We start from the raw sequence: 19,400 nt of genomic DNA on the forward strand, positions 1-19,400 counted from the left end.
CCTCCCCCTCCCCGAGTTGCATTTTATTAAAATCAAACGAAAAACTTTTCCGCCCGGTGGGTTTCGTTGCGTTGGCGAAGCGGCGGCGGCCGGGGCGGCTCGGGGCGCGGAGCCCCGCTGCCCCTCCCGCCGGGATCGGTCCCTTCCCGCCCCCCGCGCCCCCTCCCCGGCCGCCTGAAGGCGGGAGGGGTGAAGGGAGTTTCCCAGGTAAAGAGGAAAGCGGCAGTTACGGTAAGAAAGATTCGGGTTTTATTGAAAATTGTATATATGACTCGACGTTGTAATAAATAAACGAGACGAGCTCCACGAAGGGACGATGCGAGCGCGGGACACGCTTGGGGGCACAGGACGGGGCGGGGTGCGGTGGGGAACGCGGCCGGGCGCAATAAATAACGCGGAGCGGGCGGCGCGGTCCGGTCCGGTCCGGTCCGGTCCGCGGGTGGGAAGTGTCGCGCTGTCCTGGGCCGGGCCGGTCTCTGCCCCGGGCTGCCCCGCTCCGCTCGCAGCCGCTCCCAGGGTTTTGTGCCAGCTCTGGGGGAGAAGCCCCCCGAGTAAACCAGAGCAGCTCGGCTCTACTCCCGGGGAAATGTAAAACTGATGTAATAAACCACTGGTAAATACAGCACATTTTTAATAATAACTGGGGTGGATCTGACCTAACTATAAAATGTAGGTAGCTTATTAAGTATTACATATGGCAGGACTAGATGAAACCATTCCCAATGATTTTTTTTTTTCCTATATCCCCCTCTCTAATCCTATTACGACAAAAACATTTTTATTTCAAAACTCAGCCCTCCTCCAGCTCCAGAAACCAGGATAGACTATTTCTTCTCCTTCCGCCCATCTCCGGCATCGCCCGCACGCCAGGGGTCTCGGCGATTCCATTTCCAACGCTTTCGGCAGGAGAGCTGAGCCCACAAGGAAATCATGGGACAACGCGAGTTCGCTTGAATGGAAAACAAAAAAACAACGGAGTGGGGCCCGGCGCAGCCTAGATATGGCCTAAGAAAATGGAAAAAAGTTTAATTTTTTTTCAAAACATTTTTCTTTTTTTTTTTTTGTTTTTCCCAGTCTCATGTCGGCATTTTAAGAACGTAAGAAAGCCGCGCTGCGATTTTGCTGCCGCCGCGGGAAGGCCGCTCACTGGAGAACGCATTTCTCTTCCTTCTTGGCCATCTTGCCTTTGTTTTGCTCGAGGGTCCTCTCCAAATGCTCGTCCTCTTCCTCGGCCCTGCGGAAAGAGGCGCGGTGAGAAGCTGCGCGGGATGCGCGCCGGCCCCGCTTGCCTCCGCGGCCGCGCCGAGCTCCCCCACGGCCACGGCGCCCGCGGACTCGGACCAAACTTTCCGTGGGGACCGTGGCGGCTCGGCGGGAACCCCCTTCCCCTTTGCCCGACTCACTGCTTCTCCTGGGCGTCCAGGTCCCTGACCAGCGCGTCCCGTTTGTTAACGAGAATAACGAGTTCGTCCAGCAAGAGCTGCTCTCGCCTCTTCTGCGCCTCGGTCTTCTGCCAGTCTGCGGGAGAAGCACAACAAGAGCAGCGGTGAGAGCGGCGGCGGCAGCGCGGGCACAGCCAGCCCGGCCGGAACCCGCGCCCGCTGCGGCCCGGTACGGCCCGGTACAGCCCAGTGCAGCCCGGCACAGCTCGGCCCGGCTCAGTACAGCCCAATGCAGCCTGCCCCAGCTCGGTAGAGCCCAACGCAGCCTGGCACAGCCCGGCCCGGCCCCGGCCTCTCTCCCCAGCGAGGCCACGGCGGGGACAAGCGCAGCCCGGCGGCGTTTCGCCCTCCTTGGCTTGGGGGAGCTGAGCAGCAATTTTGGGGTCGTTTGGGTGGGGGGTTTCTTGCCTTTTTTTTAAAAAAATTTCTTTTTAGTGTAAAATTTGTTTTGTTTTTCCCCACGCCTGTGTCCACTGGCGGGCATGGCACTGCCGGGTTTGCCTCCCGGAGGAATGTCCGCTTCCCGCAGCCCGGCTCCTCTCTGCGCACTCCTCTCCCGCTCTCAGCGGCTGCAGGAATCTCACACAGCGCACCATATGCTCCGCAGTAACTTTAAAGGCAGGTATCGCTTAATTAGCATTTCCCACTTTGAAGTAAAAATACACTTGCTACAGAAATATCGCGGGGCCTCTCCAGCCCCGGCGCTGGCAGCCAGCGGCGGGTGGGCAGCATGGCTATTCCCAAAGGGATTCCTCTGGCCGCGGCCCGGCCCGGCCTGGCGCAGCCCCCCGGGGCCGCCCGCAGCCTCGGGCTCTCCAGCCAGACCGCGAGGGCTTGTCGCTGTCAGTCAAGCCCCAGCCTTCCCCGCCTCCCTCATTAAGAAGGTAAACAATGAAAAGCAGGAGCAGTAGATTATGAGGGAGATAGCAGGACAATTGAGGAGCGGGAGGGAAAGAGGACACCAGCTCCAAAAAAAAAAAACCAACCACCGAGAGAAGCCATCGCCACCGGCCCGGCGGAGTCCTCCTCCTCCCCGGCCGCGCTTCCCGAAGCCGAAGGGGAGAGAGGGTGCAGTCCTTTTGGCTTTCTCCCCCACCCACCCGCGCTCTCCATTGCCCTGGGCGATCATGTTAAAACTCACATGGCTGGTGCTTATTCAGATAAGCCGAACAATGCTCCCCACCGGTTACCATGTGAATCTTCACAAACCCCGCAAGAATGCGGTGGTTCAAATCCCCCTGACCCCCCTCCAAAGCCAAATTTATTCAAGACAGCAAACTGCTCAGAAGCTTTATGAAAGCAAGTGGTGCTAGAGGGAATTCAGCCTTGTATTTACAAATTAAAAATTAGATGCATCATCATGCAATGAAGGTTGGAAGAGCGGCAGAAAGGCAGGAATGTGTAACCGCTTTTATCGCGCCCTCCTCGCCGTCTGCCTGGGCACACGGGCCCACGAGCGAGCCCCAGGACGAGCAGCAGGCGGGAGAACCCACGGCACACGCGTGTCACGCTCTGCGAGCAGCGAGCTCCACGGCCGCGTCCTGCAGGCAGCGGCGGAGCCGGTGCGGGGGCACCAGAGCCCTTCCCGGGACACCGGCCTGGCAGGGCACTGCCCAAACTTCCCGGGAGTTTTCATTTTTCTCATTTTTCTCCTTCTTTTCCTTTCTCATTTCCTTTTTTTTTTTAAACGTGTCCTTTCCCCTCCACCGTTGCTAAGGGAAGAATTTTTTCAGGTGTACACAGATTAGAAGTGGAGTTAGCAGCTAAAATTACCGGTAATCCAAGCCATTTTTTCCTGGCACAAAGCTCCTTTAATTTGGGTAGCAGGCTTTTAGGTGCTACTTCTTAGAGCAGCCTCCAGATTTGCACTGCTGCTTCCCTTTCTGCTCCTTTTGGGCAAAGCTCCTTCACTTCAACCCATTTGAAACACACTGCTCTGCCACTCTGCGAGTCAGAACTTCCCCAAACCGCAGCGATTTGCCCCACAAATAAAGCCCCTCACAAGCAATGAGATCTCAGCATGACAACACTGAAAAGGCCCTGAAAAGGGCCACGGCAGCAAGCCAGACAGAAAAGGAGAGAGAGAGAGACATGGCAGAGGGTTTCAGGGGCTTTTGCTTTCCCCCAGATGTGTTTCCCAACTTTCAGCGTAACTTTTCCCTGGCTTCAGCCGGGAATTGTGCTGGGACTCAGGGTCCCCCGGCACATCTGGGCACACGAAGCTCTGGATGAAAAGGGATTTTAAATCCATCGTCTCTATCTGGACTTTTTTTCCCCCCAATTTTGATGGTTTTCACTTTTTATTTTTAAAGCTTTTTATTTGTTTGTTTGTTCATCCCCTGTTCTCCAGTTGCAGCAGCAACTTCGGCTTTTGAAAGAGCAAACTAGTCAGAATATTTCAGTAAATGTTTTGCTCAGTCCCTCACTACTTTTCTCTGTTAAAGTCCCTTCCTAAGTGCTACAGGTTTTGTTGCTTCATCTTATAGCCCTGTGAAGTAAATAATGTTCTATTATGATTTCACAGAACAGAACTGTGTATTTGTTTGGGGTTTTTTGGTTGTTTTTTTTTTTTTTCTGTATTTGCTTATTATAAATGTTTGAAATATGCCTTAGGAAAACCTGCTGGCAGAACTATTCCCTTGCAATTTTACTTCCATTTCTAGGAAAGGAGTCTGCCTTTCCTCCCCCCAAAATAAATAAAGGGTCAAGCAGCAATTGGTTAAAAGGGTAACTGACTCTAAGTATTTAAATAACATTTTATAGGTGACTACCTTGCAATTTTGTTTTATCCAACAAAATACTGCTGGGCAGCAGTTTTGGGAAGCATCCCTATGTTTAAAAAAGCAACTGTGTTCAAGTTTGATTCCTACCTGTTGTGCCTTTTAAGCCAGGATTACCTATAACACCTGTCACATAGAGCTGCCCAGGCTGACTGCAGCTCTGGGAAGCTACAATATGGGCTGTGATTAATTTGAAGATTTCAGAATAATACTGTTATAAAAGCTACACTCTGGACAAAAATAGGATTAAGCTCTGAGGCTGTATATGAGCTAAAAGTGTTGAAAGCTAAAACCCCCGTGCCACCACTTGCGACGGGCAGTTTAAAATGACAGAGTTTGCTAAATTCACATTGAAGTAGAAATGTTTTCAATTATTCATCTTCATTGACTTCATATTGTCTTTTTCTTTTTCCCCACTGCTTAAACTAATAATTACTTTGAGCAAACAGACGTTCAGATCCCATAGAAATGCTTTAATAGAAATGGTCGAAAGTTCTCGTAGTAAAACCTTCAACCTTGCCACTATAATAAATAAGCCTGGCACTTTGATGAAAATTAACACTAGTTTTGTAAAGAGCACATTGGGGGATTGCAGTCAGGTCTTATCTTTAGTTCCAGTCAACTAGCAATCCTGAAAGAGTTTGCATCATCATCAGAGCAGGCCATTTGATAGGATTCTGCTGCTGAACCTAATCAATCTATGGAATACTGTGGCTGCGCGGTGTAACAAAGCTAAAATAGATTTACAAATGGGGTTTTAGAGGATAAGCTCCTCCACAGGATTACATATTGATTTTAAATATAAAAAGCTTATCATATAAACCATAACTACAAAAATAGTGAACCTATGCATAAATCCTTTTAGAAGAGCACCCACTTCAAACTATAAGCCAAGAATAAATCAAGATGTACAAAATCCGAATGAAGATCCATTTCTTGGGCAGAAAATGAACACACCACCCCAAGGTGTGCAAAAATGAACTTATCTTTTCTAAGGAGGCATTAAAACTCGACTGAAAAAAAATAAAAGAAAGGAGTGAGAGGCAAGGTAGCTGGAAGTGAGGCATCCCGGCACTCGGCTGCAGCTGCAGTGACACCAGGCTCTCAAACGCGGCACCTTGCGCACAGGAGCAGCTGGCTCAAACAGCCGGCCAGGACCGCGGGGAGGTGCAAGGTGAAAACGGACCCCGTTTACCTGCGGTTTCTTTGGCCTCTTAGTGAGGGGCTTCCGGCCTTTCTCGGTCGGAACAGTCCAAGAGGAACACTTTCTAGCTGGAAGCAGGCAGCGCGTTAACTCTCCCTTTCTTATCTCTACGGCTCCGTGGGGGAGGGGGGGGAGTACGCCTTTTTTTTTTTTACCACCCTGGGTCATTCATGTGCTCCTCGTGAAGTGCCGTAGCCCTCCAAGAGGCCATTCAGCTCCCGGTGCCTGCAGATGAGCGGCCGGGAAGGAGCCACCGTCTCCACATCACTGAGCATCCTAGCGGGCAGCACCTCCGGCCGCAGCGCTGCCCGCACGCTGCCCAAGCAGGCGCGGCAGAACCGCCTTTATCTGCCATCAGCAGGCTCCCACCTTCCGAAAAGCTCTTTTCTCTCCTTTTTTCCTCTGTCATCAACCAGCTAAGTAAATTGGTTGACAGATTTTTAAACAGCATAGTCACGCGTGGAAGAGTTAGAGCAATTTACCAAAACAGTAATTACCACTTTTCAAAGACTTTTTCTTTTTTAAGTTCCAGTTTGGGTTGGTGTGCTCTGCCTTTCTTTTGGACAAACAAACCTCTCCCATCCTGTTACATATACATATGTGTGTGTGTGTGTATATACATATGTGTAATTTATTTCCTGCCCACATACTTCGGTTTTGGAAGTGGTGCTGGTAAAAGTGAGATCTGTCTTTTCAGCTCTTTCAGGGAGCCCACGCACTCATTAGCAATGGGCTAAAAGGCCTCGGAGAGACAGTGCTGGGCTGTCTGGGCAGCCCCTGCTTCTCCAGAGAAATCACACTGGAAATGGTGTGATTTTAGCAGGGCTTCCCGAAAACTGCATCTTTGCATCTTCTGAATACAGAAAACACCGATCCACCCATCGAGAGGCGAGATGTCACAAATGCGTATTTTGAGTTTTCACAGTTTCTCCTTTAATATGTTTTTTGTGCAAAAGCAGGTAACTGTTAAAAGTTCTAGAAGACCAATAATCTTACTGAGAGCTAAAATGCTAAATGAGGACTTTGTTGCATAAATTAAAAAAATTCCCCAAAATAACCAACATTCTCCAGCACTTATGTTTGCTTCCTAAACCTCTGTTTACCGTATCACCCGCAGCATATTAAAAAAAAGAGAGAAAAAAAAAGAGAAGAAAATGTGAGAAAGAGAATAAAAGATGATCTTCTGGAGTTTTACCTCTCTGAATTTACAAAAAGAAATTAAAAAACCCATTTTTTTCTCCAGACAATCTGTCTGGCAGAAGCTGCTAGACATTCAAAGGCTGCTGCTAGGACATTCCAAGGCAGTATACATATATGAGGCAATTAAACATCGAAAGTTTAGGTTTAAATCCAGGATCTCTTAGCTCCTCTCTAGTTTTACACTATTTTACAGTTTTAATATTTTATCAGTACAATTCCAAATTAATCTGGCTTGTCTCTGCAGAAAGCAATGTATATATTTATGACCCAGGATTATCCAAGAATATAGTGAAGACAGTCTTATGCAAAAAATATTACTACAGATGGAGAGATAGGAGAAAGCTACCTGAAACCTGCTGCTTTTTTCTAACAAACTTATGCTCCCAGTGAAGTCTCCAAACTAATTAGAATTGATTTATTATGGATCAGGTACCTTATCAGGTGAAGAAAGAAATTACCATGGACAGTCAAAGGGTTGAGAGGTCAATACAGAATAGCAAAATCAATTTGCATTGATTAGACAAAAGGTCCATTTTACAGAGCCCAAAGGATTAACTTTAAAGCAAACATCTTTGAACTGTAAGGCAGCATTTGTGACTGAGAGGTATAAGTGGTGCAGCATTAGAAAACACTTAAGATATTTAAATAAGAAAATAATGCAAGCAATGGTTTAAGCTATCTGGATGTTTATTTTTTATTATGAATCATCCCAAGGATTATTGTATAATTCACTGGAAAGCCCTATGGAAAGGGTGCAATTGTTTCATTTATCCCGTGTCAATCTTCCCCTGAGTGTTACCTCCATTCAGGTGAGGTGACTAAACTGGGGAGAGTCGCAGGGAAGGGAGAAACTCTGTGCAAAGGATCACTCTAATCCTGCTGGTGCTCGTGATGAAATATTTACTTGACAAACTTAGTGTTTTACCACCAAAACCAACGAGACTTTTTTCCCCTCAGTGAGTTGTTGTAGAACAGGTCTGAAACATTAAAAGGAAGAGGCCCTTTTCTGTGGGTCACCCCTTCCTTTTTCTGTGGCACCAAAAGCAGCACGATGCCACAGGAAAACCAAGAGAGCACTACTGCAACAAAAAACTGTAAACCCCAGACGCATGCTCTACCTCCTCATCACTTTGTTTTCAAAGTTTATTGCAACAAGACCATATTTCTTTGTCCCATATCTCGGTATTTTTTTAATTTATTTTTTTTAATCCCGAAGAAAACTTAATACTGGAATTGCAGCCTCAGCACACTTGCTGTGCGCTATCACTTGAAGTGATGCAAATATCAGCATTACCAATGGGCTTCAGAGAAGCCTCCACGTTTGGCACTCCCAGGTGCCAAACCTGTCCAGCAGTGAGAGCTTTCCCCCTGGCCCCCAGCACTGCCTTACCTTCAATGGCCAGCATTGCTCTTAGCTCCCGGTTCAGCAGCTCGTAGCGCCTTTCTAGGTCATGTTCTTTTTCCCTAGGCAAGTTGCAAATGTTCATCAATATGTTAATTACTAAATCATTAAACACTTAAAAGCACCTTTAACTTACATTGATTTTAGGACTCGCAACTGACTTTTCTCTTTAACTTTAAGCTACTCCAAACAAATGATACACAAACTTAAAATCTGGCTCAGGTGGCCTATTCAGTAACAGGGCCTTTTCATTTCACGTAAGGTCGGCTTTAATTCTCTCAGTTTAACTCCACTGCACTACAGGATGCAATTATTTCATATTCATCTCTGGAACAGCTGTTGCGGAATGTCCAAAGTATAAAATATTCCCCCAGATCTAATGAGCAAATTCCAGCATCAACCTATTCACCAAGATAATGTGAGGCTGGAAGTATTATTCTATGTACATTCTGCCCTAATCAACAATAAAAATTAGACAAGGGATTAGAAAGCTTAATATTTTGCAGGTAAAATCCTCTGTCAAGTTCAGACCCAGCAGGAGATAGGTGAGCAGAGGCTCTTCCCAGGGAAGTATGCAGACATCTACACTAGGTGGCATTACTGAAAGAAATATCAAAGTGAAAGAAGCTGGAAGAGAAGCACTCGGGGCAGAATGCCTCTACAAACGAGCAGCTCCTTCTCCCTTCCTCAACACTGCCAGTGAGAAAAGGTTCATTTGTCCTTACTTTGCAGTATCAGTGGTATCACTGCACTGTGACTGATTTACTGACATCCCTTCAGCAGAGATGGGACTGAGGATTTTCTACAAAGCAGGTAGTGACTCAAATTTGGCTCTTCTCTGAATAGACTTCACCTGTCTCACCTGAGGCACAATCCAAATCTATCTGTGCATTTCTAAAATGCAGTTTTATTCTACTGTTGGGCTTTTGAAAATGTAACAGTGCTTAATATTTCTTTAATTTCTTTTTTTCACAGCTCAGCCTAATCTTGTGTCATTGCATGCTTCTCATTTTCAAGTCTGAAATATGAGAAAAACAAGTTACTCGATGTGTAACACATCCACACTACTCACTTTTGAGGGTTTTTTTTTGAAGCCTAATGGGAAGAGAGTAAAAAAAGTTTTGTTTTCATCTGAAGGGTAAATCATCCTTTTTAAAATACATATGTTCATCTGTACTTACAGAAGAGAAAGCTGGTTCATTCGTCTTATTAAGGCATTCTTCTTATTAACCAACATAAACCACTCCTGCATCATAGCTTCTTCTTCTTCTGTGTTTCTTCCTGCAACCAAGAGAACTTCATTACTTCTGTGGCATTTCACAAATTGAGGTACATATTTTCACTTCAGGTTTTGGAGTATCAGTTGCCAGTATCACTGAGCATGACAATGCATATTGTCAAATGGTAAAAATATCATATGACTGTGAAGTCCTGCCTGGTTTATAAACAAATCTTTGAAAGCAGCTATCCTCCAGGATACATTGTAGTGCTCTTTATCATGCTGACCCTAAATAAATACCTTTTAAAAGGACTGTGTATTTTAAATTCTCCCAAATGAACTACATATTTGCAATGTTTCCAGTGAACAACCCTTACTGCTAAAAGATGTCTGGTCATCACCAAACACAAAAACAATCCCTGTAGGCAAGATCCACTCCACCCATGCAAACCCAGCACAGCCAGGATGATGTGGCAGGGATCAAAGTAGCTGCAGAGGAGATGCTAATCCTGAACTCTTGGCTAAGGTGTGGGCACCTGCTCAGCTTCTGTGTTCATGGCCACTCTTCCAGATGAGCTGGAAAGAGCTGCTCCTCTCCTCAACCTGCAACCAAAGGGAGCATCTGCACAAATACAAATAATCTTGGGATCCAGGTACCCAAGGGTCCCATGTGTGTATGCATGGACTAGCAACCCTTTCCCTAGACCCCATCCATCCCAGGCAGGATCAGGATCAGGATCAGGATCAGGAGTCTTCATAGCCTACCTGCAGGCAGTGCTAAGCTCTACCAGGCTTTCTAAGGCTCTGTCTCACCACCCCTGCACCATGAGCAAAAGGCAGATGAGCCTCCAGAAGGCTCCTGACTGTGCTTTCCATGTAGCAGGGCTGCTCAGCCAAATTCCGTCTTCTCTGAGCTCCGGGACTTGGAGAAAGTCCTTTGTGGAGGCCGTGCTTCAGTGGAAACCTGACATTCTCATCCCTCATGCTGAGGTGAAGAGCAAAGGTGATATGGTCCTCACTGAATTATGAAACTCACACATTTCATAGGGTTAAAACGAGTCTAGGAATAAACTTGGAATGAAGGCAAAGGAGCATGAGCTTGGTCATGTGAGTTTGTTTCCCAGCTTTGACAGAGTTTCATTGGGAGAGTGTGGGTAGATGTCTGAGTTTAAGCACCTGGTGTGCCATACGTGAATAACCACCTGTACTGATCCTGCAAGGGTGCTAAAAGTTAATTCTTTGGTGTTTGTAACGGGGTGTGAAATCTCTCACGCAAAGTGCTGCACACTTGGGGATGCTACCTTATTAACTTAAACCATAGGATCCCTAGTTGCAGAGAAGCCTTTTCTAGCACCTGGAGCTGGAAAGACACCAGAAAAACATTGTTTTGCCCTAAACCAAAGCATTCATTTTCTGGATGGGAGTGTTTCAGATGCTCGCCACGCGCATGTTCACACCCCAATGCCACAACAGTGTGCAAGCCCAGACCTACATGGAGAATCTCAGCCTCACCAGGCTGTGAGCCTCCTGCCTGCAGGGGAAGTTTTCCAGCTTTCTCCAAACTCTTTGATTCCCTCTGCCATGGCCATGAGGCATCCACACAAGGGCAGGAAAAAAGGATGAACAGGGAAGTGGGTCAGCTTGGGGTGGAACTGGTGGACCCACACAGTAAGAAAAGGTTACATTTGGCATGCTCTCCTTTCTGATAGGAGACATCCACCCATATCCACTTATCTGCCTGGGAAGTGCCTGGTCAATGAAAATTCCTGGAATGGTGCTTTTAGGGCCACAGTTTGCTAGCAGTGAGTCAGGAAGGGTGGAGCATCCCAAAGAATGGATGGACCCACAGTGCTTTTCCAAGCAAAAGCAGCATGGCCCAGCTCCTGGGGCAATGGAGCAATGAAAGAAGAAATCTGACATGTAGTAACACTCTCCCCCAATATCTCCTCTTTGGGTTTTGTGCATAAAATATCACACCACGGCATTTACAACAATATTCAGCAGTTCAGTACACTTTGCTGGTAAGTTACAGATCAAAGGCCTTGCTGCTGTACTGGTCCATCTAACATGGTCTGCTTCTGGAAGTAGATAACAATCAGTATCACCAGCCTTTTGTTGAAATGCACCAAGTAGTTGAAACTTATTCAGGGGAGAGGTCAAGAAGAACGGGATTTTTTTGCCTTTTTTTTTTCCTTGCAAAATGACCAGTCTATTCTGTAATGCATGAGATTTTTTACTGGCAATGTGGCAAAGTTCTCACAACCAGACATCTGTGGCTACAGTAAAATTTCAATAAATTTGTTAGTTTTGGGGTGGACTGGGATGTCTGGCTCAAAGACTATAAATACAAGCCCTTGCTGCATTTAATTTTGCAAGCCTCGAAAAAGAAATGGGAGAGACAAATGTCTCCAAAGTGTTTGGCTCAAGGGTGGATCTGAATTCGTTGACTTTCGTTCCATGCACTTTCAGGTTAAGAACATAGACTTCAGATATAATCTTCTTTCTATTAATGCATTCCTTCTAAACACAGTTAGTTGCAACATATAATGAGAAAAGATCTGGGTAAAGCTTGGAGCTGTCGTGCCAGATCTGCACAGGTGCCTATTTTAATATATCCGTGCTGACACCAAAGCACACGCAATATCCATAGAATGGGCTGGTTTAGAAGTGAATTAACAAAGTCTTGATTGTTTTTACAGAATTTTAAATCTGTTTTTGTATTCGCTTTGGACCCATGTGATGCCCTGACACCGGTCATGTGATATCGGCTGCGATAGGCACAAATCCCCGGGCAGCAACAAAAGAAGAAAGAGCAAAAAAGAAAAAGCTGAGAAAAAGCTTGCAATTTGGAAAAAGGCCAATTTTACCCCGGCGAAGGCCTTTTTGATCAGTGAAATGACACATGTGTGCAATATTAATAGTAGTCGATGCTGATATTTTATTTGTTGACTGTCAGCTTTTAAATTCTTGTGCACAGAGCTGAAACAAATTCTTCCCAGGCAAGCAAAATAAAGATGAACTCCCATATATAAGAAATTTAAATAACTCTTCGGCAAATACACTAGCATTAGAGCATTACTTCATTTTTTTTTACTTGGTGAAAGGATGCACATGAAACACTTTCAACAAAGAAAAACTGAGTGTTGTTACTGCAGCAATACTGCAAGCTCACTGCTAAACTAACATTTACAATTTCTAAATAAAAAATTTAGAAAAAGCCTTTCTTCAACACGGTTTCACTCCGTAAAACTCAAGCTGCTGCTGGGGTGGTTGTTGTTTCCACTTTGCAAGTGTAAAACAAGTATTTAATTGACTTGCTACAAATGCTTGAAAATTTAAATTGGGAAAGTATCTGTGTTGTTCATGGGGAAAAAAACCCCAACAAACTGTACAGATTATTTAAATGAAGCAAAAAACCCATGCTGGAGAACAAATCGATCCCACACATGCAAACCCCTTATCTAAGCCAGTACAAGATGCTGAAAATCTATAAATAGCCCACAGATCTTAAACTTAAATTTTTTCCATAATACATGCATTACACTATTGTTTTTGATAAACAACAACAACAAAACCCTTTTAAAGCTAGTAAGTTGGACCATTACAAATTAATCCTGACTTTAATAACTGGTTAAAGACCCCTTCAGCTTTATAAGTAACAAAAAATATTAAAGCCTGTGATCACAGCGAGCTTTTCTCATTTCTCCTCTAACCATTTGTTATTTAATCCAATACTAGTAATCCAATTTGTCCATCAGACTTTTAAAGGGCAGAATGCAACTTCTCCAGCTTAGACACTTTTCAAAGTACAATATATTTTTCAAATGAATGCTGGATGTTTCATTTTTTCCCCAACTGTTCCTAGCTCTAATGTATGAGGAAAAAAAGAACAAGATGAACATTGTTCGTACTGATTAAGTAAGAGCTCATTAAAGAGCTGTCAGTGCTGTACTTTGAATATGCATGAAGCATATAATCAGATCTAGTACCGTCACTAGAGGAGAATACGGTAAGTACAAAGGATTGATTTAATTACTTAGAGTGGGCTGTGGTGGTAAAGCAGTCTTGTTAGCGCAGAAAGAAAAGGAGGTTGTATTCTGGCACGGTTAGGGGAAAAAGGCAGTTTTAGCTTCTGCCACAATACCTAATCTCAGGATAAAGCACTTTACATTGTAGCTTAAAATGAAGACTGCCAGTTTTCTAAAAAGACCAGAATTCATCTTATCTTGTTTAACCTCATCTGGTTAACTATCTAGCAGAACATATTTATTCTCTTTAACACGTAATTATGCTTATACCTTTTTATCCTATAGTTCAATAATGACTTCTGAAAACAGTCTTCAAATAAGAGCGAGTAGTGCTGCAAACATCATATGCATGCAAACTGCTCGGTAAGAGATTTGAAAAATGCAGCACCAGAAACTCAGATGAAACAGTGAGTACACACGCCTTTATGTGAAAAGTCAATACAGTTTTTAATGTCAGACTTTAACCTGAGGAGGCTTCTGGCAGGGTTTCTCTCATTTATTTTCTTTTTCCTCCTCTTCCTTTCTGCCACCCCCCCACCCCCACTTTTTTTTTTTTCTTTTTCTTTTTTTTTTTTTTTAATTAATCCATTCTTGTTTTATTCTTCCTCTAGGAATCCAAGGGAATTCTCTCACATCAACTCCCAGTGCCATTTTCTAATTTCATTGTCTGGCTTGAGTGGTGAAGGATGCGTGCTCTATTCTTCTCTTCACTTGACATCTACCAGAACCCTCCTCAATGATTAGGAATGAGCCCAACACCAAGCCTCAAATAGCACAAGACATTAAATTCTGCCCTCAGATATAAGAAGCTCCTACTGGCTTCTGAGTTGTGATTCCAGGCTGTAATAGCTCCTGCTCAGGATTCAATAGAGGCTGCAGCATAAAGTTTGGTAATTTTGTCCCTTACTGGAACAAATTTTAGTGATAGACAAAGTACTGATAGTGAGAATTTTAATGATAGACAAGAAAAAACAAACAAACCACAACCCCAAATCCCTTCCCCTTCTCCTGTGGCTCATCACACACATTTCTGATTGTTATTTGAAATCAACTTGAGTCAATTTTCTTCTACAATACTCAAGAAGCACGGTAACAAACACATTACCATTTTCTGAGAACAATATAAGCAACTAGCTTATTTTAATGTTGTACAGCTTCCTGGCAGTCTTTTACAAACACATCCTCCTTCATATTCTTCTGGATTTACAAATGGATTTTTGTTTACATTGTAAGCTAATTATATCCCAAATTATTTACATAAGAAGCATCTTGACAAATGTCTCTTCTGAATCAATTTGAAAGAACAATTTTTTTTCCTTTCCTGCTGGAAGTACTTTCAAACTGAGCCAGCAACCAGTGTACCTAGGTACCATTAGACCCATTATTTTTAAGCCATTTGGGCAGCTAGGCGTTAGATAAACCCAATATAGATTAATATAGTAAACCTGTACATTGCTAAGAAAACAGAGAAGAAAGTGCTACGAAACACTGGCAATACCACTTAAAAGGAAGAAAAAGCAACAACATGCAGGGACAAGATTAGTTTACAGCATAAATGTATGAATACAGTAACTCCTCTACACTTTATACCATTGTAAATCTGTCAAGGTAAGACAATAGATTTAATTTTTTTTTTTTGAAAAATCCTTAAATATAAATGTATTTAGGTGTTGTGCAAAAATGAATTACAACCTGTAGAGGATAAATAATAAAGGGTTTACATCAGCATCCCAAACCAGCCCATTCAGTCTGGCAAGAAATAACAGGTTTACAGAAATCACTCTGTATGCCGTCTTAAGCAGTAATTGTTTTTAAATTTTATTTGCACTGTGTGTAGTGTGTGTGCCATGGTGTCATGGTTAAACACAGAACCCTTCCCATGTCTCCCCATTTACCTCAACAGAACTACATGAAAAACAACCTACTTAAGACAGAGCCCATTCTTCATCCATTTGCTGATGTTTACACACAGTTTTAAAATAGAATAGAAGAAGCTTTCTTCACTCAACACACTTGGGTGAAGAGGCCAGCAGGAGAATGCCAGTGCATGGGAACTGGAGCGGGGCAAATAACAACAAAAACTGGCCGACTTCGCTCTGCTCCTCTTGCTGGGCTATTTTGTAGTTGACAGAAGCTTGGTGACTACTGAGAGCTGTTCAAATGCCAGTGAATTCCACAAATTTAACAGGAAGGTCTTTTGAAAACATACCCCACTGTCTTTATTCGTCTGCATAAAAAAAAAAAAAAAAAAAGTTGCATCGCCCAATCATAGGGACGAGTTTTTACAAGTTTCTGAATTAGGAGCAAGTGGACAGATTGGCTTGTTTACCTGAAGGAGAACATGAATGGCAAATAAAGAATAGTTCTAGGATGTGTCTCATCTTGTCTCCTAAGAACCTGGGGAAATTCACTGAAATTGAAGGTGGTGTGTTTAAAACCGATAAAAAGAATGATCTTTCCTCAAAGCCTCATCATTTACTGGTAGAACTCGTCGCCACGAGGCAATGTTGAAACTAAGAGCTCAGCAAGAATTAAAAGCAGCCTGGATGTTGAATATGGAAAGGCAAAGCTGTAGCAATAAATATTCAAATAAACAAACAAAAAACCATGGGAGGCAGGAACTGGATCCTCCTGCTTTAGGACACAAGCTAACCTTTAATTTTTAGAGGTTAAATTAATGTTCCCTGGGGCCAGGTTAGCCCGTGACTGGCCCCTGCACAGATTCCTGCCCCAGCCTGAGTTCAATCCACACCTGCCCCACTACAGTGGAGTGTTCTGCACCAGACTGTGGGGCTGATCTGCTGTGGCCATTACAGTCTTACTGAAAGGGAACACGGCAAGGGACGAGAAACAGCGCCGGGTGTTTCAGCTGACCAACCTCACATTGCTAACAAAGGCTGGTGGAAGGTCTCAAATGCTTCCAAGTAAGCAGCAGACTTCCCACTGATTTTAACAGACTTCTCATCTTGCTCACTGTGAACAGCTTATGCACAGATGAGCTCTTGTTTTTAATGTGAGTTACTGAATTCAACAAACACTTAAGCAGAAAAGCCTATATTTACAACAGATATTTTTTGTAAAGGAGAGTTACAGGAGACCTAATGCAAAATGTCTCTGACACAACTGAAAGCTACAGTGAAAATTTTTAAATGACGAGTGGTCAACAATTTTTCACTGAGTGAAACTCAGGCATCCCAAAAGACACACATTTTTTTGGAAAAATCATCCTCCCTTACTTTCAGAGGGCTACCTTTGGTGGAAAACCTCAGAATTTTGGATAAAATATTTTTTCTAAGTAATTGGTGTCAAAACAGAACCCACAAGAGACACCACACAGCAGAAGTGGATGGGCTGCTTCACCTTGAGCTTTAGGCCTCCCATTTGAGATTACCACGCCCAGCTTTCTCCCATAATACTTCCTCCTTTCAGAGCAGGAGGACCTCCTCAGTTATTAAAAAACACTGAAAATGAACAAGAAGAGCCAGCAACAGATAAGCAGGTGGAACTGCTGTTTAGATGACACTGCAGAAGTGGTAGCTAGCAGATGAAAGACTAGCACAAGTTTTTGAGTCTGAGCTGGATGGGAAAATGCCTAAGAACATTAGAAAGGCAAATTCATGGCCAGTAACTTGCTGTCTGAGAGCAGTTGAGAAGGAGACATTGATGTCCACACAATGGAGTCTCATAAAGGTAGGAATCAACTGCCAAGAATCTGCCAGCTACATTGCAGTGCATTGTCTGACTGTTTCAGCCCCCAAAATACTGTAACCCTAATGAAACTGAGCTGCCACCAAGGAAATGCCTTTATCACAAGCACACATCAAATTAGCCTAATATCAAGCAGGAGACTTAAAAGTTCTTTGGTTTCTGAAACATAAAAAAATCAGAGAGGCTATTTAAAATTTTGAGAGCTGTGTAAACAGAAGGTCGGGGTTCTGACCACATCTTGGCACATGAGGGGATTTATTTACCTGCAGTCGGACTGACTCACAGGAAGACAAACATTTGTGGCCTACAATCTGGGCAGCCTAAAATTATCACAGGACTGAAACCTCCACAAAAAGAGAAATCGTGGAAGACAAAACCTGCAAGACCACTGATTTTCTCTACATGACGAATCTACACAGAGGCCAGTAGAAAATATAGAAAACCAATCAGAACAGAATGCCTGGACTGGATAAAGATTATGAATATATTTTTAGTATGGGACCATCAATCCAGACCAAGAAACTTTGTGCCACAAAATTCAGGCAACAAGAGGTGAGATTCCACTGAAACACCTGGAGATTCCTGTAAGAAAGTGATGCCTTGAGGACAAGTGCCTGTAGGGAATCCTAGCACTGAGTAAAACCAACACTTGTGCTTTATCACCCTCTGGTACTCTATGCACCCAAATTTTCTCACAAAACACAATCTCAGAAATTTCAGCACAGGAAAACATGCACTATGAACTGATACACTCAAACTTTTGAAACTATAAAAAAAACGGTGAATTGTGCTTGGAAATCCAGCAAGAGAGGGATGATGGTATGGCAGATGAATTATTTGATGTGCAGATTTGCAAGCAGAGTTGGATGTTTTGTCATGAGAGATAGTAATTTCTGTACAGCTTGTAACTACTCCTTAGAACAGTTTACCACCTGTTTATGTGGCAAGTGATAGCTGGGTAAGATACTCAAGTGAGAGGCCATTTACCTAAAGTCATTGGAGTGTGCTCTACTAGGTAGCATATGATTCCATTTTTACCAAATGTTGCCTTGCTTCCTTCAGAACATATTCTCCTGGAGCTGGAAAAGGGTAGTGGACATTATAAAGTTACTTTGATGGACAGAGCTGAATTTAACCCAAGAAACTGCCTGAAGTGAGATGACGATGGCAACGAATGTGACCTTGTATCTGTGTTAATGAAAATGTGTACTCTTACTGGGACTTGGCAGGTTTGTACTTCTGGGATCCAAACCGTCCCAGGGCTACCTGGGTGAGTTCAGCTAGGCTGAGGTGTCCCAAGGCCCCACAGCTTCCAGTTTTGACAGAAACGGTGGTTTCGGTGGCAAATGGGAGAAACCCAAGAAAAAACAACAGTGGCCTCTGCAGACTGCAGTGGCACTGTGGGCCAGGAGCCTCGGGGTGACCAAAGGGCCTTTCTCCTCGCCTTCACTTTGCAGCAGACACTGATGGTAGAGAAAGCTAACTCCAGGCACAAAGCCAAACACTATGCCTACCACATGAAAGAGCATTTATACTGCAACACCACAAAGAAAGATGGAAATCAGTTAAAAGAAGCAAGTGTCTGTTGGGTCTTGTAAAAGACTTTTGGAAGGCTTGCAAGCCTATTCATAGTGCCTAGGGCTCTCCCAGAGTAGTCTCCTGCTATGCGGGCAGTGCTTTACTTGGACTCTCTTCTTCAAGCTGGCTTCAACCTGTTGACAGGCTCTTTGAAGGCAATGATGAGGCTACAAAAGCCAGGGAAGTGCATGGAGAGAAGGTTGACTTATCACTCAGTCTCTCCAGCCAATGGGATTCTGTGTTACTTGGAGAAAAAAACAAATATGGTCACTGCTGCTGCTGAGCCGCTTTAAGGATTTGATGAATTTAGCCTGGGAAGGCTGAACATGCACACTGCCCACGTTTGGTCTTGGAAAGGTCACCTCCTGTGAACTTTTGCGTACCAATGCACAGACCTAAAACTGAAGAGATGGGGCAAATTAGAGACAAACTTTGAGGTTTGTTTTGTGGAAGCTTCTCCACTGTAGAAACAGTGGGTAACTGGAAAAGTATGGCCAGATGGTCTTCCTTTACCAAAGGCAAGTCTGTTTGGAGGAACTGTTAATGGAAAGAGATGGATTTTGGAAAGAGTTTGCCAATAAGAGATTGTGGAGGCAACATAACAGAAGGAAAACCAGAGAGAGGCTGATAAACCTCAAGAACTCAAGATGTTCTCAATCGCCTAAAAAATGCATGATTAAATTGCATACTTGGGCAGAAATCTCTGTATGATCTGGGCCCTGAAGAGTCCTGTCAGAAAATCAGCTCACTGGTGTGCCAGTTTATTTGCATTAACAAACTGTCATGAATGACTTTGCACTGTGTGTCTTTGCAGGCATCTCCACAGAGCTCTGCAGGCC

General features: G+C 44.0%; 1 protein-coding gene across 9 annotated transcripts in view; it reads right to left on the reverse strand.

Moving 5' to 3' along the window:
- Nucleotides 1-226: 226 nt before the first annotated feature.
- The window catches only part of EHBP1 (EH domain binding protein 1), a 205,350-nt gene continuing 186,176 nt past the window's right edge, over nucleotides 227-19,400 (reverse strand). For all 9 annotated transcript variants that reach the window (XM_041477088.1, XM_041477087.1, XM_041477089.1 and 6 more), the window contains 4 exons: nucleotides 9,210-9,309; nucleotides 8,017-8,090; nucleotides 1,404-1,518; nucleotides 227-1,234 (listed from right to left, as the gene is read on the reverse strand). In XM_041477088.1, coding sequence (XP_041333022.1) covers nucleotides 1,144-1,234; nucleotides 1,404-1,518; nucleotides 8,017-8,090; nucleotides 9,210-9,309 — 380 coding nt within the window. In that variant the 3' untranslated portion in view covers nucleotides 227-1,143. The remainder of the gene's footprint in view (nucleotides 1,235-1,403; nucleotides 1,519-8,016; nucleotides 8,091-9,209; nucleotides 9,310-19,400) is intronic.

The sequence above is a fragment of the Pyrgilauda ruficollis genome, unplaced genomic scaffold (genome assembly GCF_017590135.1).
Source record: "Pyrgilauda ruficollis isolate IOZ18807 unplaced genomic scaffold, ASM1759013v1 scaffold4, whole genome shotgun sequence".
NCBI classification, from domain to species: domain Eukaryota; kingdom Metazoa; phylum Chordata; class Aves; order Passeriformes; family Passeridae; genus Pyrgilauda; species Pyrgilauda ruficollis.